Below are 23,517 nucleotides of genomic sequence, written 5' to 3'. Positions count from 1 at the left end.
TGTTTGGTTTATTTTAATTCGTTTAACCAGGTGACAAATGAGACCAGGATACATACTCTTTGGTTCTTTCGGTAAAGTCACGTAGGTAAAAAATAAAATAGAATAATAGATAAATATAGAAATAAAAATAAATAAAAGTCAATTCAATCACGACGTTTCGATTGCAATGCAAGCAATCATCAGGTGTGAAAATCACAGCTAGAATTTTTTTAGTAAATCACAGCTAGAGAATTTTTAGTAAAAAAATTTTAGCTGTGATTTTCACACCTGATGATGATTGCTTGTGTTGCAATCAAAACGTCGTGATGTAATGTACTTTTATTTTAAGTTTTTTTTCTATTTTTATCTCTTTTTTACCTACGTGACTTTACCAAAAGAACCAAAGAGTATGGATCCTTGCAGTCACGAAAACTTCAAATCTAGAATGAGACCAGAATAGTCTAATTTACAAGAGTGACCTGGGGCATTATTTGCGTACCAGTTGTGGGCGATGATTGCTATATATTATTCCATTTGAGTAATGTGCGGTTAATCTTTTGTGAGGGATTCAAATTGATGTCTTGTCTTGTAAAATAAAGACGATAGTGCAATTGGAATTAAATTGGAGAAAAAGATAAAAAGTTTTGGCGACGTGAAAAGCAGCGTGGCACGAAAAGGAAAAAAACTCTAGAAAATCTGCGACATTTTTTAAATGTGTTTTTTATTCATATTGTGGACAAATGGCCCGTTTCTGGGCCAGCTATATTTGGGTGTGAGATGGCCACTGGTTAAACAACATTTTGACAGCATTTTAGTAGATGGGGATTTATGTGCGATTGAACACTTTGAATGTAACCACCTGTCCGCATATACATGCACGCACGCATGTACGTGCACTTGGAGCTAAAACCTTTTCAGGGCTTGTGTCCTCATGGCAGGTTTTTATTCACACGAAACTAATCTTTTCACACGTCTGCTTTTAAAATTGTAAATTCAAATCACACTTGCCCAGTGGAGTTTTGTTGTGTGGGGAGCATTGGCCTCATTTGAGGCATGGTTTTCATTGCCAAAGAGATGATTATTTAAATGTGGCTGGGTGGCACTAGGCCTAGTGCCCTTGTAGAATATCTGATGAGAGCTTCGAATGTCACTTGTAGGTTTTTTTTTCTTTGCTTAGGAGATGTGTGCGTCTGCTGTTGCGTGGTTACAGAATGGAAAAGGAGATGTACAATGTGACTTTCGAAGTGTTTTATTCTTCCGCAACCAAGTCGACTATGTAATGTCGATCACACAATACATCATCCTTCTGGGGGTCGCTAAAATAAATAGCAATTTGTGGAGAAGTCAATAGTGGTTGTCCTATGGGGAGACTTGTCCCCGCCATAGAATTGTGGACATTATACCGCCGGCTCTTGGTAGTAAGCAGGAGTTGAGCAATCTCTTAATGCATTTTTGAGCAGTAAATCACTTGGCCTTTTTTTGCTCATTGGGTACAAATTCTTTAACTGAAGGATAGTGTAACCAACTTGGAAGTTTGAAATAGAACATGATGTGAAAACGTTCTAGATGTAATCAGCAAGGGGAGGTTGTGTTAAGTGGGGCACACGTGCAGGATGGAGGAGGGCAGGTGACTGAAACATGCGATGGAGAGATTGGCTGAAACCTGAAGCCAGATGATGTTAATAGACTAAGTGGTTTGTGAAAGACTTGTTTAACTGGTGGTGATTAGAATGATAGAGTTGTCTTTGGTCCTTGAAGGACATTTTGGCTGTTTAACAAGTGGAAGACCTAAAGCCAGGTAAGAGATTGTAATTGCAGACCTTGGAGGTCAGCTGTCAACTTTGCCACAAACACACAATCGAGCAGAAGAAGAAAGCGATGGTCAGTCGTGGCTACGATAACCTCTGACGTCTGGACCCTGGCCTGCTCGTGTGTTCCAGGCGCAACCAAAAGGGAAACGGATCGGCTGACGGCAGCGACGAGGAGGCTGCTGACACTGGCGACGATCTGTCTGACCAAGAGGTACCACAATGCCGACCCCCGTCGGTCATATTTTATTTACCAATTCAAGTACCGGAGCACGCGAGTTTAAATATAGTCGCAATATCCACGACTTTCCTGGGTACGCTGTACGACGCTTGGTGCCGTGGGCACAGTTATCAAACGCGCTTACGAATGAAAACGCACAAATCCTCAATTTAGGCGCAAGGTTCTGGATGCTAATGCCTTGGCGCGAGAGCAAAAACAATACGGCCGAGAGGTGTCAATCAGTGCCCAGAGAATGCAAAGAGGAGATAACGACCATCAGTGAATGCTGTTCCACTTTTGATCTCCCTCGGTCGGCTATTTCAAAGTAACGACGGCTATAATTATTGTCGTGAAAGCTCTCCGGGGTTGTGCGAGCCCCCCCCCCCCCCCCCTGCCGTACCTTTAAAAAAAATAGTTGTTTGACCTTTTAATCGAGAGCTGTTGTTGTGATGAGAAGTTGAAATGACCCGAGGATTTCTGCTGGGAACAAGCATTGGCTTTTAATGGGTGTGCTGTAATTTGTCTTAAACAAGTATCGTTTCTTAACAAATTAACAAGCAGGGCTTCTAGAATTAGTTTCCCTTTCATGCGTCTCGAGCACTGACCCGGTAGCCGCGTGAGTCAGGCGTGTTTGTGGGTAGAGCTTATTAGCGCAAGGGCATTTTTTTAATTTTCGGCGCTCTTCGCTTGTTCATCAGTCTTTTATGTTAAATCGTGCACACGCCGCTCGCAATGTTAAACAAAAAAATATAGACGATTGCTGTGTTTTTGTCGTCGCAGTTCATGAAACGGATTCAGTGTTATTAAACTCGCTCAATCTTGCTTTGAATTATCTACAAAACGTGGCCGTTGAAGACGTGGCTGTGACAGCCATCGGCGTGCCATCCCAGTTTAAATTAATTGCGTCGATTCAGAAGCCTCGGCGAAGCAAACAAAACCGGATCGATAAATATACTTCGTTAGCATGCCGACGCCTCTGCTCACACGTTCACCGTTGCCACGCGCGCAACAATCCCCCCCTAGTTCCTGCGTTCGACCTCTGCACGCTCGTTTTTGGTTTGCAGCAAGTGTATTTTTACATGTACGTTCGTCACTGAATTTTTGCACGATGCAGAAACACACTTTACAGAATGCTGAAATTAGATTATCACTGCAATTTTTTGCAAATATAACAAATATATATACACAGTCCTATATAAACAATTCAACCCTTTTGTCAATCCACTGCCAGATAAGAGCTTCCCCACCACTGTCCGGGTTGTGTTAATTCACCATACTTCACCACACTGGTCGTCGGTGAAGATGGGGAGCATAGATTTGGTGGAAAATATATTCTGCTGCAGTGCCCTGCAGGCGCCTACGACAACCTGTTATGCATAGCGGTCGCCCTGTCAAAAACAATCGCCGAGCTTTCTCAGCCCCCCACGTGGCTTTCCGAGATCTGACAAAACGTGCGCTTTCCGGGTGATCTGACCGCGGCCGTCGCGCTCGTTGTCCACAATACGAAGACTGCGTCATCGCCGCTGGGGGGTGGGGGGTTCTCTCGAGGTCACCTTGAGCATCGCCCCCCGTTGGCGTTGCGCTCTTCTGACCCCCCAGGGCAGCGAGAAGCAGATGCGCGACCTGGCGGCCGTGCCTCCGAGGCTGTTCGACGTCGACCAGCGACACGTGCGCTTCATCGACAAGAACGGTCTCCTGGGTGACCCCGTGCGCGTGCACCGCGAGCGGCAGCTGCTCAACGTGTGGACCGAGCACGAGAAGGAGATCTTCCGAGACAAGTAGGTTTGCTGGATTGACCAGTATTATTCTTAATCAAGGTTTTTTTTGGGTTACATCGGTTGGCTACGTACGGCGCGAAAGAAGTTCAACATGCGTACATACATTGTATTGAATGTTAAGAAAAGTAAACAGGCTTTGGCAAAACACGTTGCTATAAAGACGCGATGGCTGGTGGTCGAGACTAACGACAGAGTGGCAGCCGAAGGATGAGACACCCGTGGGACTGACGTCCACCGCGGAGATGGGGCGATGAGATCAACTCACATGTAGGAGCTAGATGGATTGTTGCGTGGATTGGTGAGGGAGGGCGAGGGTTTGTGGAAGTCTTCATCCAGCAGTGGATAGATAATGGGTGATGATGATGTCCTCACTGTGGCATTCGCAGTCGGTGAAAGCAATTACGGCGTGTCAAAAAAAAAAGAAAAAATCATCTCCAAATTGTATCGTCGGGCTTTTACGTTGCTAACATATTTTTTGTGAAGTCGCAATAAACCCTAAAACGACAAGAATTTACGTAATTGAGATAATCAAGCGGTCGCCTGTTACACGAGGCTGCGTGCTGTTGTCAGCCTGGATTGCGTTATGCGCTGGTAATGTATCTGGCAAGAGGTGACCATCTGCTCGTTGTCCGCGAGGCGCTGGGAGGGTGTATCATGTGTCCTGTGTCGTTGGCCCCCCCTCTCGGCTTTCACACCGGCATCAGATAAAGCGGCAAAACAAATATTGAAATAACCCACGGGGGGTTTCATTATAATCAATGTCCCCTTAAATACATAGCGTTTTATAATCTCCCGTAGGTCTGTGAACTTTCACCGCCAGGGCCGCCAAAAACCCATCGCTTAGCAGTTAATGTCTTTTAACATGTTTTTAATTTGTAAATTGGTGTGCACGTACATCCATCTGGACTGTTCCCCACGTGTGGCGATGTTTTTAATGTGAACTAATCCCCGGCTCTGCTTTTTTCAGATTTGTTTTGCATCCAAAGAATTTTTCGTTGATTGCTTCCTACCTGGAAAAGAAGGTAAAGAGAGCTATATTTTGTTTGTGTTCTTTACATTGTGTTCTTTGGCATATTGGACGTAGTTTTATGCAGGCTATTTTGGTAGTAAAATTAACATTTTTGGAGAAAGAATTATTACGTAAAACAGCATAAAAAATTGGCTCTTTATATTCGAAAAACAATTGCTGTTTGTAACCATGCCTCCTGTACGAACAGAAAAAAAAATCAGTTTTGTTTGTTTTGCCAGAGAATTTGCTGCCTTGTTCACAGCTTATCCGCGCAACAAGCAAGTCCGTCTCTGAATTCACACAGTGCTTTCTTGCCAAGATTCTACTGCCTTGCTGGGTTGTTATGATACCCCGTCCCCTCCACTGCATGTGTCAGTTTATTGTCACGATTCTGCAACATCAGTCAAATTCACAAACTGTGGGTTTTGTCGTCTTAACCTATTTTCCGAGTGCTGTTTTGAATTTCGTGAACAATGGAGACGTCCATGCTTAAAAAAAAAATTCGACGCACAATTTCCACGCGTTTATTTTGAGCTTGAGAATAGAAACGGCTGTATGTTTGTTTGAGCTCAAGCGTAATCATAATAAACTCGACTTGTCGCAGGTAGGTGACTCTTTCCTTGAAAGCCGGAACCACAAAAAACAAAATCTCTTCTTTTTCATCAGTCTTAGCGTTCACTTCGTCTCATACTCACAACTCTTTTAATATTCCTCATGGCACCAACTTCCTTTGCAGAAGAGAGTCCACGGATATATAAACAACAAAAAAAATCGCTACCAGAAAATGGTAGTAGTCACATGGTTACCCAAATACTTCACTTATTCGGACAGATGCACATTTTTATTAAATATTTCATAATCTTTATTTATAATGAGGATGTTTTCATTTTGGAGCATGCCCTTGCTCACTCGAGGGCAATACCTTGGTGGAAGATGCAACCTGAAAAACAGTCAAAAAACAGTCAGGAGATGCCATGTCCCAGACTGTATAGCATGAGTTTTACATTTTGTTCATGACTAATATTTAGGAATAACATCACGTACCATTCACATATTTGCCCATGAAAGCCTCCCCGAGTCTCAGGACGGTTGCAGGAGGGTCCAGCTAGGCTTTTGCAGGAGGAGGTGAGGATTGCTATCATGATCATAATTTAGTTAATTAGCGAGTAAATTGGCAAATTTGGAACATGATGCCGGCACAATGAATAGCCTACTCTTAGAATTTCTGCACGTAATCTCTCAACGTCCACCGTGAAAAAGATGGCGCGTAATATTTTTGGGTAATGCCCCTGCAGTATTAACCAGGGTAGCCTGCTGGATTCGAATCTCGAACGTCTGCAACAAGTGGCGAACACGCTACCGCTGGGCCATGTTCGTGTAGCGAGTTCAACTGAGTCGCAGACGTAGACTTGGAAGGCAACACATTTATTTAACTCCAACACATGGGGTCACTTCCCCTGAACAGAATAACAACCTATGGTGGTGACCACCAGGCTAACTACACTAGTTACAACGAAACTGCTACTACAGACCGGGACCAACAGCTCGGGCTCAGGTCCACGTGTTGGAGACTCGTTGAATGGAGAACGTAGACGAAGGTTTCTTCAGGATGAACAACAACAACCCTGGTCTCGCTCGGGGACCTGGCTTATATTCTCTGCGGCGTGGCTGGCTCCGCCCTTGGCCACGACCACCTTCCAGAATTCTCGGGAAGGATCTGGATCCCAACCCTAGCTCCTACTTGGGACCCCTTTGTTGACTTAACTGGTCACGTGTCCACTCGGGTCAACCAGAGTGCCATGGCCTTTAGCAACCTTACTCCTACGGCCGGCACTCCCACACCCTGTCCTGTACGGTTGGCACTGCACGCCAAGCGTGGTGCCATCCAGCGCAATCAATCAGCGCACGCCGTGCCTATCTAGGGCCGGCACTGCACAGTGGCATCCCGCGATGTCACTACATTAGTAACAATCGCTGCATTGCTATACTCACGTGTTTTAACACAATGCCAATGCAATGATGCCACGACATCCTTGGTTGTAACATCCTTGGTTGTAACTTTAACTTACTTTTTTTTCCCTCTGTTGAGCCCTCAACCTGATCTATAGAACAGGCGTGCATACACAGCTCGTGTACATAATATCAACACAATACCCATTTGTTTTCACACTTTGCAATGTCTTTAAATGAATTCACATAATCTTCTGCGGGATAGTTATGGATGTTCTGCGCACTCACGCACCCGGGTTAAATTGTTGGCATAGGTAAACGCTGTGCGTTTGCAGAGAGCGGCTCTTTGTCAACTTTGTGCGTTCATGCAAATTGATTTGTGCTTTTGTTTCATCGTGCCATACATAAACATGTGGGCACATCTTGCGATAACCCCTGCAAAAAACCCCTGCTGCGTGTTGTTAATGACCGAGAGAGTAATTACTCAAGGATTTCGTGTTTTAATTGGGTATGCCAGAGATAACCCTCCATTCTACGTGGTTGCACTTAACTGTAAGATCTGTAGGTCAGGGCAGTATTGCATAGTAATGTATGCTTGCTTTCCCCCCATTTATCCTCCTGCGAGTTTGCCCGTTAATTAACAATTATTACATCACCACCACAGTTGTAGATTGGCGAATAAGCTGCTTTCCTTTTGTTTTAATTCCCGGGCCGTGGTGCGGGCCGGGGGTAGTCGTGGGGGTGGAAATTTGGACAGGGTGGCGGGGACCCCATTTTATTGTTTGCGCCGTGGGGGTTGATACCAACCGCGCTACGCCACTGCCTTCTGTAGCGCGCCGTATCCGAGCTGCCGTGTTCGCATGTGGTTTCGAATTTGAAACACATTTTTCGGATAAGATATGGGATTGTTATTCTACTTTCCATTCAGCTGCAAACCAATGGGCTACCTTGCGCTGCGGCCAGAGTGGAGCGCCAGCAGACTTCGCTGCAGTTTAGTGTGTCCCAAATTTATATTTTAAAATATCGGTTAAATGATCCTTATGGCGGTACCCCGGGGTACCAAATAATACAAAATGGCAGAGGCAATTCAATATTTTATTTCGGGGACACTATTTTTTCCAGGGGTGTACTTCACTCCGCGACTGAGGTACCAATCAATCTGAAATCATTGCTACTCGGCGATGTCGAAACGCAGCGAGGACGATTGCACTGAAACCTTGAACTCTCATATGCACCATAGTGGTGCATCGTGTCCAGCTCGTCGAGATGAGTCGATTGCCGCATCGCAGACCATCAACAGACTAAAAATGACTGCATCACGGACATTATGCGAGAGCCGGGGTACTATGGTACCCCGGGTACCGCCATAAGGTTCAAATATTAACTTATCTGGGAAACAGTGGCATACCAGCCCTGTGTGTATCCCCCCCCCCCTCTCTCGTTCTCTGCCACGTGTCTCTGTGACTCAATTTATGACCGTTCGAAAATAAAAAAAATCCACACTTGGAAAGTTTAAATCTGCTGACCGCCGTGTAATTTAACATTGCTCTTCGCAGACCGTCTCCGACTGTGTCCTGTACTACTACTTGACCAAGAAAAATGAGAACTACAAGGGGCTGGTGAAGAAGAGTTACGGGCGCCGGAGGGGAAGGAACACGGTAAGCGATATCCCTCCGATGCCACGCCACGACGCCACCCCCCCCTTCTTGGTTCTTTCGGTAAAGTCACGTAGAAGGGAAGTAATAAAATAATAAAAATTGTACATAATAAAACAATTCTCACGACGTTTCAACCACAACGCAAGCAGCCGTCTGTCGAGGCGACAGCATCTGAATGACGCTGTCGCCTCGACAGACCTGGTTTTCACCTGAGGACGGCTGCTTGCGTTGTGGCTGAAACGTCGTGAGAATTGTTTTATTACGTTTTATTTTTATTATTTTATTACTTCCCTTCTACGTGACTTTACCGAAAGAACCAAGAAGATGAATCCCTGCAGTCACGAAAGCTTTAAATCGAAAAAGCCACCCCCCTTCCCTCAATTTTGAGAAGCCCGTCAGAAAATCACGAACCCGCAGTGGTGGCAGCGCAGAGGCAGCAACGTAAATGTGTCGGTAAACTCCGTCAAAAGCTCAGGGCCCCCCTCCCGACCCCCTAAGAGGCTCAAGGGACTCGGGGATGTAAAATAGAAAATTGTCGCGTGTCAGATATCAGAAATATCAGCTCGCATTCAAATACGAATAAACAAAGCCAACTAAATAAAGAAACAATGACTGTAACCTCTGCCCTCTATCTTGACTGCATTCTCTCATCTCACCACATCACTTTTTTTGGCCGATATTTCTCTTATTTTACTCCACATATATATTTTGTCGATGTCTCTTTTGTCATATCACTGGGATTTTGTTAATTGAAAGGGGGGGTGCTCCCACCACTGATATTTTCTCTGTATACTGGGGGGGCCCCCGTTTGGGCCAGCATCGCCACTCTGCGTTTATCACGCTTGTGCTGCTGCTGCTGTCCATTGCCCCAATTCTTTTTATTCACAACTCAGAAATTTTGGCCCAGTTAATAAAAAAAAAACATCGGGATGTTTTTATCATTTCCTGATGTCCAACAATGAATTTTCATCCAACCCACCCCAGAACCCCCACCCCTCTACACCCACCACCCCCAATCCCCCAACCGCTCCCTCAATAACGGAATCGTGTGTGGAAAAAACGCCGTTGCTGCTGACGTGATTTGCAGGGAAATCCATCCTCGTTTTGGCACGAGCATATTTCTCTCCATGTGAACATGAATCCCCTGAAAGCAGCGGATGTATCTGAAGCTCTATTAATAGGGAATGAATAATATGGGCGGTGTATGTCGCGCACGGACAGACCGCATCTCTTCGCACCAATGCCAGGGGGCTCTTTCGTAAAGAGTCAACGACATGATCCCCCTTTTTTGGCGAATAGTTGAATGTTCATCCCGTGACGACGCTGGAAAATCGCATTTGTGTGCCAGAGGGCAAACTAACACTTGAAGGTTGTCGCCGATAAAAGTTTTGCGCGCGAATAAACACGTGTGCTGTGTATTATTTTACAAATCTCACGTTTATGGCATGTTTTTACATACAAGCTACCGATAATTTGTTTGGTTACTTTCTGCAAAAGGAGATGACCTGCAGCACCGCGGGGAAGAAAAAACCTTTGCAGGTAGTCAGCCTTGCGAGTCCTGTGATTTGCGATCTGCGGAAGGTTGCGTCTGCATTTGCGATCTTGGATAGAGTAGGTAGGCTGTCAGCAGGCTTTGAGGAACACTGTTAGACCTACGTTTTTGTTCTTATCCTATTGGTATTTTATAATGCGTTTGAGTAAGGGAGGCGCGCTTAGTTATATTTACAGTATACTGCTGCACTTATTTTTTGTCGCTTTAAAAAGGTCTAGAAAATGAATGTATCCCAGCGTTTCAAGCTCTGCCTGTCCTATTCCGTGTTGTTACATAAGGGGTTGCCCTAGTTATAACCGGCTATTTCCAGCGAATGCTGTGAACCACGTAAAAACCCTCGGTCGTGGGCTAGGGAGCGGGATATAAGGATAAAGATGTGCGCTTATTGTTCCTCGTCTTTCCGCGTCGCCGCAGCCGTCGGGTGCTGGAGAGCGTTCTACAGATGGGAGAGAGAACTGGGGGGGAGGGGAGAGAACCGGGGGTCGGTTGGGGGGGAGAGGGGGTGGTCGCCTTTGTGAACGAAACCGGATCTGGCACAGATGCTGCCGTACGTACGAGTACCTGACCTTGTGGTCTTTGACAGATAAGGCCAAACGGTGGCCCTGCGCACGAACACCTGCATGGCTTAGCCGCTCCGTGTGAATTTGTAAAAACGCGGAGGACTGTTTTGCTGGCAAAGTTACCGTTGTTATCGAACAACAGCCACGTCACAACGTCGCTCTGCTTAAAAATAACAGAGGCGTGCACAAACACACTGAAGAGGTCTGTTTAGTGCATTGCGGTGCAGCGGACGGCGCTGTTTAGACTGGGTACAATTAAATTGTCAAGGTGGCTGCAGCAGTAATGCTTATATATTCTTATATGGTTGTACCGGGTATCGTAATACAGGGAGTTGATTCGGCCCATCATCCCGTTGGGAAGACAACAGTGGTTTTGCTGTGGACAGACTAGACATCCTGGATAGGAATGTGGAATCTCCACAATTGGCTCAGGCCTGTAAGCTGGTCATGAGCACCACCTCAATGCTCATTTGAGCAGGAAATCGCAGTATTGAGTACAACGTGGAAAAAAACCCAACATACATTATATTCGTCACAATGTTGCCGCTAATGAGTTAGCCCCCCCCCTCCCCCCGATAGTTTTCAGACGACCGCGTCCGATATACCTTGTGTTTTTCGCCGTGCAATTGATTTTTTTTTACAAATGGCACACAGTCGCGTGGCTTGGACCGTCTGTTGCTTTGTAAAGCAGTTTCGGGGTTAAAATTGAACGCCCGTAGGCGGCCCTTGTGTGCGCGCTGTTGGGGATGTGGCAATCTCTTTGTCGAGAGAATGATGGCGGGAATGGCGGTTATGTTCGGCGAGATGGCCGGGCTGCCAAGGCTGTCGAGACACCATCGTCCCTGAAGACTGCATACCTGTCCATTTCACGGTTCGAGAAAATCGTCGTACTTATGTCTGACACAAACGTTTCAAAAGACGGAGATGGAAAAGTTGTTTACCTCCTGCCCCCCCCCCCCCCCCCCACAGGCTCCGTAGAGTTGTGAAAAACAACCCAAAGCCTTTGTGAGATCATCCTCGCTGCTCTAGCAGACGTGTTAATTAACGTATATTTTTTTACAAATAAGTGTTTCTGTGGGATCATTGGATTTATCTTTAAGGCTCAACATCTGACATTCAACGCATGACATGATAATCCAACTCCTGCGCAATTAATCTTTTCACCGAAACCTTTTTCACACCATTGGAATTGCTTTGAGGATTATTGATTAATTGTTTAGCTATGGGCTGGCAAGGGAGGCACGATGTAATAATGTAAAACTATGTAACTTTCTAAACGTCACAGCCCTTTGTCAATCCACTGTTCGGTGAAGGCCTCCCCGTGGTGGGGGTAGGGGGCGTGTGTATGACCATACTTCACCACGCCGGTCAGTTTGTTTTCGTGAAAGGTGGGGCGGGGACCGTTTAAATTATCACTCGTCACTGATGTTTGCCGTGGCCGGGATTCGGAACTCACCAGTTACATATCGCCATTGCACTTAGTACAGCGCCACCGCCCCGCCGCCTAATTTATTTTGAAGTCCTTTACCCTCTTCACATTGACAGCAGACTCCTTGTTCAGCGAGATTAGCCGGGTTTGGTGAGTGACGTTCGGTATGCAGTTCCTCCACAGCCAAGAGCAACATTTTTTTTAATAGTGGCAAAATGAGGGCAAGAAATTGGTGCGGTTCCCACGCACTAAAATAAACCCAACTCACCGCAACATTATCTGGCACATTTAATCGGCCAGTTACCAGTCTCATTCACTCTGACCAGATTCGCGTGGATTGTGTTAACGTACGTTCAACTTATTTTGCACCGTGCGTAGCCATTCGCGCGAATCGCAGGGATGCGGGAGAAGGACAACAATAATCTAAACGCCAAAAGCAGTTCTAAAGAAGCGAGTCTTCAATCTGGATTTACAAGTGCGTGGTGGCCCGCCATTCCATTGATCAAGGATCTAGGTGGTTATCCCTTGCGTGTGACCATTCCTTTCACAGGCCCGCTAATTGACTCCCTTGAGGCCCGCCCGTCGGCCGGCTCGCCTGGCCCACCCGGCCACTTCACTGGTTCTTGCCTGCTGGGCGTAGTCTTAACTCGGGTGTCTTTACCGCCCCGATTATGGACCTAATTGATAGGTTGCAGCCGTAAAGGGAGGCACAGCCATTGATCTGCTAAACGCCTCCCCTGGTTACTGCATTGTGAGCGTGGCGGCTGCGACGGTGGAGGCGGCGGTGCTGTTGTGTGAAAACGGCGTAATGTATATTGTTTTAGGCCAAACACGTCGGCCCTTTGAGGCACGCATTTACGTGTTTGCATTTTTGAGCGCATGGTGCCAAGTGTTTTTCTTCGAAGTGGTCACCGCCGTGTGTCCTTAGTCACCCTTGATTGTGATGCACTTATTTGTTTTTGTATGTCTGTTGGGGGGAGGGCGGGCTGCAGTGGTGGAGGAGGGGGAGAGCTCCTTTAGCCCTCCTGCGGCAGTGTTTACAAGCAGGGCCCTGTTTGTTTTCGGTGGAGGCAATACTTAATCGTTGCAGGCGGTTAATTTTGCGTGACATGAGCACGCCCCCGCTGGAGAGAGTGTTCTTGGGACTCGTAACGTCTGACGCTTGCGAGCAGAGTAGATGCACCGCAGACAACCCCCCCCCCGCCCAGCACTTTCAATGCAGAGGGTTGGTGGTTCTTTCCTGCCGGTATCCACAGAACGTATTATGTGCATTTGGTGCGGCCAAGCTAAACAATCCCAGGACCGTCTCTCGTATTTTTTTTTCGGTGCTTATAAAAAAAAGTCGAGCCACGCTGAATATTTTTTTGCCCGCCTCTGAGTTACGGGGGTTTGACCTCGGTCGGAATGGCGGATAAACAGCACTCTCCACGCAGCATTGCGCCGTGTTTTGCTTGAAAATAAATATACACTCATTAAATGGCAATAAGGAAGCCTTGACAGACTTTGCAAATCATGTGAAAAATATTTGTCTGCGATGCACGCGTACACAGCGGTTTCGGCAGTTGCTGTGAGGTTTTGATTAATATTTTTAGCCGTCACTGTTGTGGTGTTTCATCCTTACGGGGCGAGCGATTTCACGACTACATTGTTTCTCTCGTCCACTTTAATAATAAAGACGCACTCTTTAAATTTATTTTAGGTGCGGAAAAGTTTTTCACCAAACTCCAGATATTCGGCAAATAATTTTGGTTGACTCGTTGGCAGTACTTGGCATGCTGTGCAATCAAGCCTGGTGATCCGATTTTGATTCCAGGACACGGCTAACATCGTTTGGCGAGATTCCGAAGCATTCCTTTTACAAATTCGCATTTACCAGTGTGGTTAAGTATGGACAGACAATCCAATGATGGACATGGCATGGGGAGGCCTTAATCCAGCAGTTAATGGTCAAAGGGCTGTTTATTATTCTTACTATATAGTGATGCTGTATTTATTCATAGTATGAGCTTGCCATACAATTTGTTATTTTCACAAAGGGCACTTCAGATTCTCCATGTAGGGTGGAGTTCAGATCGCACCACATGAAAATATTTGTTTTTACATTTCCCGTTTCACATGACTATAGGCAATCATAGTTATGTAGAGATACAATAAACGTGGCCTAATGCTCTTATTGTCCTGAATAAAATCCTTCCAATCCCACCAGCTTTAATGTCTTCGTTAAAATCGAATTGAAAGTCTAGAAGACCTGATTTCAATTTTTTTTGCATCGGATTATGTGCAGTTTACCTTTGACACAGTGAGGCAGGCTCGAACAGGAAAGGGTTTACATCACATGGGCAGGTCACGTGGAATATTGGCAGCATACCAGCGTGCTCTGGCAAGGCACTCCGTTGTGGGTAGCGGGCAGGCGGCGTGGGAGGGGGGAGGGAGAGGAGGGAGGAGAGAGAGCGAGAGAGAGCTGGAGTATAAAACATTGGCAGAATCGTTGGAAAAGCTGCCTCCGTGCCACGTGACTCGGGACCGCTTTGTTGGTTGCTGCCTTTTTTCCTGCGCTTGTCCGCACCGCCAGTCTCCTCGGCAGCCTGCCTCTCGTGCTTTGTTCCACCACAGAAGGTTGGGGGGGGGGAGGCTTCTTCCTCTCGCTTCGTTTAAGCATTCGGATTGAGTGGCGAGCCGGGGCGCGCGTGCGCGCGTTCCTGCGTGCTTCTCGCCGCGCGGCGGCGCGTGCAACCTCGCGGATTGAGCAAGGCTGCTGCTGGGTCGAGCTGCGGGTAAACAAGAGAGGGTTCAGCGCGCCCCCCCTCCCCTCCACCGCATCCCCACCTCCCCGAACCACGCGATGATCGCTCCTGGCTGTCTCCGAACGAGAGGGGCCAGATGACGCGTCCGCCCCGCCGGCACTGTTTCTGACCACCAGATTCCCAGCAGAGAGCCCCACAGCGGCAGATGAACACACAGGTACACGGGCGATCTGGAAAGATTATTTTTTTGGTCTTTATTGTGCTTGATATTTTTTTACCCCCCCCCCCCCCCCCTTGCTGTCTACTCTCTTTATATGTCGAGCTTGTTTCTTTCTCGCTCTGTCCTAGCCGTCAGCCCTCCTGCCATTGCGCGCGGGAGCAGGCCGTTGTATTTTTCTATTTGCTTTTGGCTGAGTGCTGTGCCTGGCTGTTTGCCTGGTGTGGTGTAGGGGCGGGAGTGGGTCCTGACTTCTCTCTGTTTTTCAAGGCTTGCGCTCTTCTATGCTCTCGCTCTCTGCTGCTCACGCGGTCGCTTGGGGTGTGTTTAGTCGAGGCTGCCGCCGTCCGTGCACTGTACACCCAGACTTTGTGTCAACACTGTTTTGTCTGCCGTCCCATTGTTAAGGGGGTGGCTTCAGAATTTTTTTCGCGGTTTGAAGGTTTTCTTCTCAGAACACTTAAAAAAAATAGGCATGAGTGGTCTCACCAGTGTATTGTGCCCCCTCCCCCCCCCATTATTTCTCGTGAATTTTACCCCCTTTGCGCGTCATTGTTTACGCAGCCAGATTAAAGCAGAGCGATATAAAGCCACGGTTTGTTTTATGAAGTCCTTCATTGGGGCGTAAAAAAATGTGCGAAGCCTTCCTGCACCTCTTGTTCAGCCGATCGACGCGCACTACAGGTGAATCTTTTTTTAAAATCACATTTCATCTGTAGTGCCCTTCTCGCTTGACAACGTTGGGCCGCTCTCTAAAAAGGTTGACCACTGCCTTGTCGGGTTGTCGGTTGTGCGCGCGTGCCGTTTGAAACGAGAGCACATTTGTCAGACCGCCCAAAGCTTGTTGAAAGCTGCCACTTCTCGACGCGCGCCTTCGACCAAGAAGGCGGCAGCTTTAATTTACGTCGGCCCTGCTTTTTTGTTGGATGGCTTTAACGTAAATAACGGTGATTGGACCCGCTGTACCTCGTTTGTTTTTTTATCTCCGCGGGCGGAGTTGCAGCGGCGATGTGTCATCCCGTTTTTCGGGGAGTCTACTCGTTTGTCAGTCCCTTGCCCCGCCGCGTGTGCATCGACGGTTTTGTGAGAACCCCCCCCCACCTCCTGCCGCTGCCTTGGCACAGCTGGTCCCGACGATGATCACGGCAATGACACTTTAAACAAATAGCTGCCGTTTATTTTGGGTCGGATGTTGAGCAAAGTATTGTATATGTGACTGTTTAATGTCGTGTGCATTTACAATAAATTTGGTCCGACTGCCGAGCGAGCGGGTGCGGGAGAATCAGGGCTGATTTTATAACTCTTGCAGCCGGTTGTGTAACTGCAGCGGCGGCAATTATTTGTGAACAATTTAACCGTTTCCGTTCATTTTAAAACACATTTCAGGTTAACTAATGACCACACGGTTTTGGTTAAGTGAGATTGAATGAATCGTTGAGGCAACTTCCGATTGTTAAAGCGGTGATGGGGCTGATGATTCCGAAGGAGACTTAGTTAGGGGTGGGGGGGGGCACGTACCCCCTTAAAACTGAAGTTCAATTTTTTCAGATGATTAATTCAAATTGGTGGCTTATTTGACCACGGTATTAGTCAAAACTTGAGTAGTCTTGGGCTTGTTTTTCATCAAAAAGTCCTCCATGTGGGTATGTATGTATGTATGTTTAATTCCTTTCGCACCGCACGTAGCCAACCGTGCTGATCGAGAGGTGGCCTTTGAGTAGATGCACATTGCAGTGGATAGGGAAAGCAGTTGTCACGTTCAGTGTACGAAGTGCCAATAAACTTATTGTAGATGTTATCGTGAAGTGGGGGAGGGTATGTGGTCATGGGTGGGGCAGCTGTGCAGCGTGGAGGAAGGTGGGTTACCTTGTGGCACCAAGAGGTCAGTGACCTAAGGGAAGACGTACATCCAGATGGTAGCGATGATGAAAGTCTTTAAGAGCGGTACTTGAAGAATGCGTAGAACGTGTGCCAATGGGGAGATATAAAGCCATTGTGAGACTTAAGAGCGAGCCTTAGATTACGTCTTAACTGTAAGAAGGGGAACACATATATCCAGATGGCGGTGGTTGTGACACTGTCAAAGCTGTCCTTGCTGGACGTGTCAACTCTCTGTAACAAGGAGACATCCTAAATTCAGATTCTGGTGAAAACGAGACGTGCCGAGTGTAACCAGGGGGGTGGGGGGGACGCCTTACAACCAGTTGGTGACAGTGGCGGTTATGAGATTCAAGTGGTATCGTTGGAGGGTCCGGGCGTCGACTGGGTGAGCGGCTGCGTTGAGCCGAGGGTGAGGTGTGTGGTGGCATCACCGGCGGTGATGACATTTTGACTGACACCCAGAAGCACGCTGCGTATTGGCACATGGCGTCAGGTTGCCACACCTGGCTTTTCCCTCGACACTGCCAGTGGCTCTTCTAAGGCAACGACGCTCGGGTGACCATGGGGTTGTTTGACCATATTTCCTCGCGCTGGTTTTATTCGACGTGGGGGAAGGACCGGTTTTTAGATATCACTCGCCACCTATGGTGGCCGTGATCGGGAATGTGAGCATGTTTTTGAGTGTTAATGACAAGAGTGGTTGTGTATCCCCTTTTGGGAGCCCCGGGGGGGGGGGGGGTGTGCGTTTCGTGAGACTGCACCGGAGCCACGTTGTGCGTATCCCTCTCCCCGTTGGGATGCCATGCGTGCGTAATCGTGAACGTAAAAGGCATGGGCCATTTGGAATTTATTGTAAAAAAACATGTTCAATTAAGGTTACATTAAGTCGAATCATGCCGCTGGTTGTAATCCCGCAGCAACTTAGTGCGTATCGCCAGTTTCTTTTTTCCCTTTGTCTTCTTAAAGATCTTGTGTGAATCATTACGTAATGTGAGTTAACACTTTAGCTGGTGTGTGAGACGTGTGGCAATTTAAGTGTGAGCTCCACAATTATTGCTTTATCGCCTTCAATTGGAAATGCAATTGCGCTGTCTCTGACGGTCTCACTCTCAGGTGGTGACATCATCGTTTTATGGCAATACCTCGTGGTGGGGCGGGGGGGGGGGCTTTATCCAGCAGTGGATAAACCGTGGCTCCTCATGACAATGATCGATCGATCGTGAGCTGAGAAACGTGGTCTCCAGCGTGATATATTTGTTTGTTGGACGCGATTATGGGTAATCATTGGACTTGAGACTCGCAATCGCATCACCGAAATAAATAATACGACCATAAAAAAGCTCCGATAGGCACATTGGTGCGTTATTTTTTTTAAGTGTACGTAGGGCTGTTTAGATACTGGAGAAATAGCCAAAACAGAATTCCAATCGACGAAAACACTCTCTCTGCCGATGTTTTTAACTTTCCAGGCCATTTTTTTTCTCCTCTGCCAAGAAGAGCGAGAGAGAGGGGGCCGTGGGGGAGTGATGAGAGGGGAGAAAAAAGCAGTTTGGAGTGCCTTGACTGTGGCCTTGCAGCCGTGGACACTTCTGCATGTATTCACATTTAGGCAGAGTGGGGGGGGGGGGGGGCGCTCCTGGGGGTAAATTATGGCGCTCGCTCCGAGCCCCTGATGCAATTAATTGCCCCATTGATTTGGGGCCGCGTTTGCAAATCTGCAGTTCCACGCTTTTGTGCTCGGCGTCTCAAGGCCTTGAGTGCGGCCAGTGAATTGATTGGCCAGGGCGTGCACCTTGAGACCAATGCGCGCAATAATATATAACCGTGTGTGCGCGGGGGTTTGGGGAGCGCGAGGGGGTTGACGGTGGAAGGGGTTGTGCGGCCGACCCTCCCCGGTGTTATCGGCCGCCGACAAGACCGATCATGAAGTGGAAAGCTTTCCGAAAACTCTCCCGCGTTGTTTAACTTCCGGCGCCGTTCGTCGCGAATTTTAACCACGCTTGGCGGGAGCACAAATTAATTTGCAAATTACCTTTTTTTTGGCTGTTGTAGCGAGCCAAATTATGCGAGGAATTCAACACATCGGGCTTTGAATTAAACGGCTGTGCTATTTTAGCCGACCGCATTGTTAGCTGGCCGCGGGTGGCGTTTGTCAACATGTCTGTTTAATAGGAACGTCGCCCTACAAATGTATCTGCTCCACTCACTTCCCTTGCACACTTGTTGCGACGCGCAAATTAATTACGAAGCTGTTTCTGCACGACGTCTTCAAATGTGGCCGCAGTTAGACAGCCGTGTTAATGCACATGTTTATGCAAATGTTTTTTTTGTATTGTATAGACTTGCAGAAAGACCCACGCACTCGCACGGACACCTGTAGACTCGCATAGATACTCAAAAGTCTTGCATAGAGACCCGTGTATTCGTACAGAGCTGTAAAGTCACACCACGACCCTTGGGCTATGACCGACTGCTTCAGCAATAAATGCTCTCACTGTGTTCAGCGTCTTGTGATGGGGGTCACATGTAGTTGCTATATATTTCCAAATTCTATTGTTTTGCATTGCATTTCTTGCACATGCAAAGAAGCGCTGGCATGCTCGATGTTCCAACACATTTTTACAAAGAGGCCAGGTGACAAACACCACTCATTTTAGGACGAGTCAACCTAGTGGAGGGGGGAAGTCTTCACAAAGTGTGTCAGAAGCCATTTGGAATTATTGGAAAGTTTGGCCAATGGATGTTGGAAACCCCACCGCATCCATTTTGCTCGTGTTGGAATATATAAATATATAAGCAAGTGAGAAGCTCCACGGTTGCACAGTTGGCAGCGGCTTCCACGGCAGTCAGAGGCTTGGCTTTGTGCGCTGCCTATTTGTCCTCTTCCCCGGCGGAGGTTATTTATGGCACTCCGCGGATGACTCTTGGCCAGCGAAAACGACCATTTTACAACCCCACGTGACGACTCCCCCTCAGAAATGGGCGTGCTTTTTCAGGGCAACGACGTTCCCCCCCCCCCCCCCTTAAGGCTTTTCGGCGAGCCACGTTACCAATCAATGTATGTACATGACTGTACATACGTATGTATGTTTTAACCCCTTTCGCATCGTACGTAGCCAACCGTAATAATCGGAGGCGCACGGGGGGAAGGACAACAAACTAAACACAAAAAGCAGTTGTAAATTAAATGAGTTTTCAATCTAGATTTGAAACCGCATAGCTCCCAGTGGATTCTTAATATCGGAAGGAAGAGCATTCCAGACGGCCGCAGGAGCGCATCTGAAAGCACGCGATGCAGTGACCATCTTTGTTCGATGGTTAACGGGTGGGGGGAGAGCGCAAAAGCCACAAAGAATGAAGCCGTCAGCCGACAGCTCCTGCTTGGTAATAATAATAAAAAAGCAAATAAAGTATACCTTCGTTTCAGGGGGGGACGGTAACTCCTCCTCTGCTGCCCGCATTGTCTGGAATTCCCTTCCTTCAGCCATCCGTACTGTCGTCTCCCCGCCCCTGTTCAAGTCGAGGCTGAATACCTTCCCCCCCCCCCTCTGCCCATAAATAAATACGCGCGTACTATCTCCTAATTTGCCCACGCCTCATCATTGTTTTGACAGCCGTCTTGAGAAGGAGGTTGAATTTCGCCACTATATAAATCGAGATGCTGTTTGCATTTCATTGTATCTCGGATTATAAAAACAAAATACAAATGAAAGGAGATGACGGTGGAGCACAGATGGGGGGTGATGTGGCTACCCAGGTCACGCTGGCCACCGCTGTTTGATTGGAACGCGTGACGTTAAGTCTGGTGACCCACGCAACGCCTCGTGGCTGTCGTGATCGCAGCCTCACGTGGCAGAGGGTGGAGGCTTTGTGGGTGGGGGGCGGCGTGGGGGGGGGGGGTGCGGTTTGGAAACAAAATGGGGAGGGTGGCGGTGGGGATAACGTTTGCGTTGCGGCCTTGTGATAACCCATTACATGCCAGCATGGCACTGAAAGACCGTTTGAAATTGTGGCATTGCGTGGGTGTCTGAGATTGTGCGATTGCTAAGGCGTCTTGAGATTATGGCAGTGCAATACCGTCAGTGCAGGGTTGTGGGATTGCAAGGTCTGTCTGTAAGATGGTGGGATTGTGAGGCCATCTGCGAGATTGCGAGGGTGTCTGACGGAGATTGTGACAAGGCAAGGCCGTTTGTGGAATTATGGAATTGCAGTGTCGTCTGTGAGATTGTGGGATTGTGCAGCCGTCTTCCTTGATCGTGTCGTGGCGTTGCGAGTCATTTGGTGAGATCGCGTGGCTGTCTGTGGGATTGCAAGGCGGCAGTCTTCGGGATTGTGGAATGCCTGTTGGCAGTCCATGTCCAGGTTAAGTGAGGGAGTATTTGGCGATTTGTGTTTTTCCTTGTCGACAAACAAGATTTTATTTTGGTGCTGTGATCGGGACAATACGTTATTTGTGGTAAAGCCGTTTACGTTTGTCAAGTTGGTCTTCTTAATTTTTTAGCGGCAAATAAGTATTCGGCGACAGTAAAATCTGCCGATATGTAAGCTCCATTAAAGTTGGCCAAGGGTGCCGATGTGTCTGGCTTGATGAATTAATCAAACTTTTGTAAGAAGAGATGTTTTCAATAATTACTTAATCAACTTGTATTTGCTGACGTGCACAGGAGTGCCTGATGCGTTTTAAAGATTAATTTGTTCGCTGATGCATTGCTGGACGGTGTTCATCCGCCTCGCAATTACTTGCTCTGAAACATTACTGAATATTATACCTGCCATAGTGGATTATTATTTTCCTTCTCGCCAAGGGGATCGCGCAATGTGCGTGTGTGCGGGCGCGCGTGCTTGCGTTATCAGCCGGGGTTATTTCAGGTCATTGTCAAGGTAATGTATTATTGAACGGGTGGGTTTCTTTCACTACTCATTGCCAGAGGCTTGCGTTTTCGAGTGTGTGTGTGTGCGTGCGCGCGCATGTTACGCAGCGGGGAGCGGTGGTGCAGTGGCTCGCACGCTGCGCAATGAACCCGGTGACCCGAGTTAGATTCCGACTCACGGCCACCAACACCAGTGGCGAATATCTGAACTGATGCTGGGCTTTCCCTAGGTTGATTCGGCCTCAAATGAGTACTTGATACGATGTGTAAACATTGTCACTGGGGAGACAAAGGCGGTGGGGACTTGTGCTGGTCACCCACCTCCCCTCGTGTGCCTTGCCGGCCTTCATAGGTGCTCACTACTAACAGCACTTGCTGTTAAGGCTTTATGGGGGATCTTTGCCTGTGTATGTAGTGCAGAGAGCTGTACACTTGGGTCTTTCAATGGTACGCTTAATAGCGTGGAAAACGAGACTTCACTTCATGCGACCTTGGCTTTCTTTTCTTGAGCCCTGGGCACCTAATGTTGTTCTGCTGAAAGTTCGTAATAGCACATGTCAAAGCACATAAAATGTTCTTAATGTTCCTATTGTGAACCTACCAATGTCTTCTACCAACATAGTCTTCCTTTCATGATAGATGCTTACGCTATTGTTACGTTTAGGCTGATAGGGGGAACAAATTAGGTGGAATATAATGTAGACGCAATATAGAAAATAAGTGATTTCCTGCTCCTGTTTACATTCTTGAGCCTGTGGTTGAAATTCCACGTTCCTATGATGACGGTGGCCCAGTATATTCATAGGACAACCGCTGTTGACTTTCCGACAAAGTGGTGCCAATTTTATCCACCACGGAGGGATATGATGGGCTAGGTAAGATGCCAACGAAGATTCAAATGAGCAACCTTCTGACTGCAGGAAGTTCGCCCTGCTGCTGAGCCACATGTTTGATTGAAACAATGCAAACAGGATAAACTAGAAACGATTATTCAATATAATTGCGACCTCGAATCATAAACAATGCATCAAATCGCTACCGGGGTGTGTCGGAAAGTGGTGGCGGGGGGGGGACATCTCTGAAAAAGAGCTTCCATAGCTCATCGGATCTCTCCGGTCTAACTAATGATTCTGATTCTGATGTTACTGGCAAGCTTTACTCGACTCACTAATGTGAAATTATTATTAACAATGACTAATAGTGCCCTTAGATCTTGGACCTGGTCCACTGTCATCGGATGCTACCATGTGATTGGCCCATAGGTGTCACTGTGAACAACATTGATGACGGAGTTTATTTCCCCCTCCCCCCCGTCACCGTTTTTTTGTTTCGCTTCTTTAATTTACCCCGCGTCCTTCCCCGCGGCTCTCAGTAAGTATGGCTTTAGAGCTTTGGGTATTGACGAGGAGTTGGTGATTAACGCACTGTCTCACTCGCACTGCACACACTAGGGGGGGGGGGCTGGCTTGAGTTGTGTGCGCGCGCGTCTGTCGGTGCTGCCGCATTCCCCCCTGTCCCTTCCGTCAGTGTCAGTGTCAGCGCTGTCGAGTTTAAGCATTCGGAGGTGCGTCGGTTGCTGTGACCGCCGATCGAAAAGAGAAACCCCTCGCATATTTATCGGCAGAGTCGCTGCGGCAGCCGCCAGGGTATTTGAGAAAATCCTTGAGAGAGTTGACACGCGCGTGCTGCTGTTGTGGATGCCGGTGATGACGAGCTATATTGTATATATTTATTCAGGAATATGAAGACCCCTTTAAATTGTTTTTTATTTATTCCGAGAGTCTTGCAATTCGGTCAGCAGGGTGGCGTAAGTGGTAACGCTAGTACCTTAAAGCAAGAATCCCCTGGGTTTGATTCCCGG

At 47.6% G+C, this 23,517-nt stretch overlaps 1 protein-coding gene across 17 annotated transcripts in view; it reads left to right on the top strand.

Annotated features, from left to right (window-relative positions):
• The window catches only part of LOC133348367 (nuclear receptor corepressor 1-like), a 175,803-nt gene that overhangs the window by 90,813 nt on the left and 61,473 nt on the right, over nt 1–23,517 (top strand). For 15 of the 17 annotated variants that reach the window (XM_061561124.1, XM_061561122.1, XM_061561123.1 and 12 more), the window contains exons 12-15: nt 1,920–2,001; nt 3,607–3,785; nt 4,753–4,807; nt 8,301–8,402. In XM_061561124.1, coding sequence (XP_061417108.1) covers nt 1,920–2,001; nt 3,607–3,785; nt 4,753–4,807; nt 8,301–8,402 — 418 coding nt within the window. Of the gene's footprint in view, nt 1–1,919; nt 2,002–3,606; nt 3,786–4,752; nt 4,808–8,300; nt 8,403–14,463; nt 14,905–23,517 lie in introns of those variants that run through there. The other 2 variants (XM_061561134.1, XM_061561135.1) reach the window with 2 other exon arrangements.

The sequence above is a fragment of the Lethenteron reissneri genome, chromosome 27 (genome assembly GCF_015708825.2).
Source record: "Lethenteron reissneri isolate LAM-NWPU_2019-01 chromosome 27, ASM1570882v1, whole genome shotgun sequence".
Classification (NCBI taxonomy): Eukaryota; Metazoa; Chordata; class Hyperoartia; order Petromyzontiformes; family Petromyzontidae; genus Lethenteron; species Lethenteron reissneri.
Note: the sequence above shows the minus strand (reverse complement) of the source record. Positions and strands in the feature narration are given on the sequence as shown.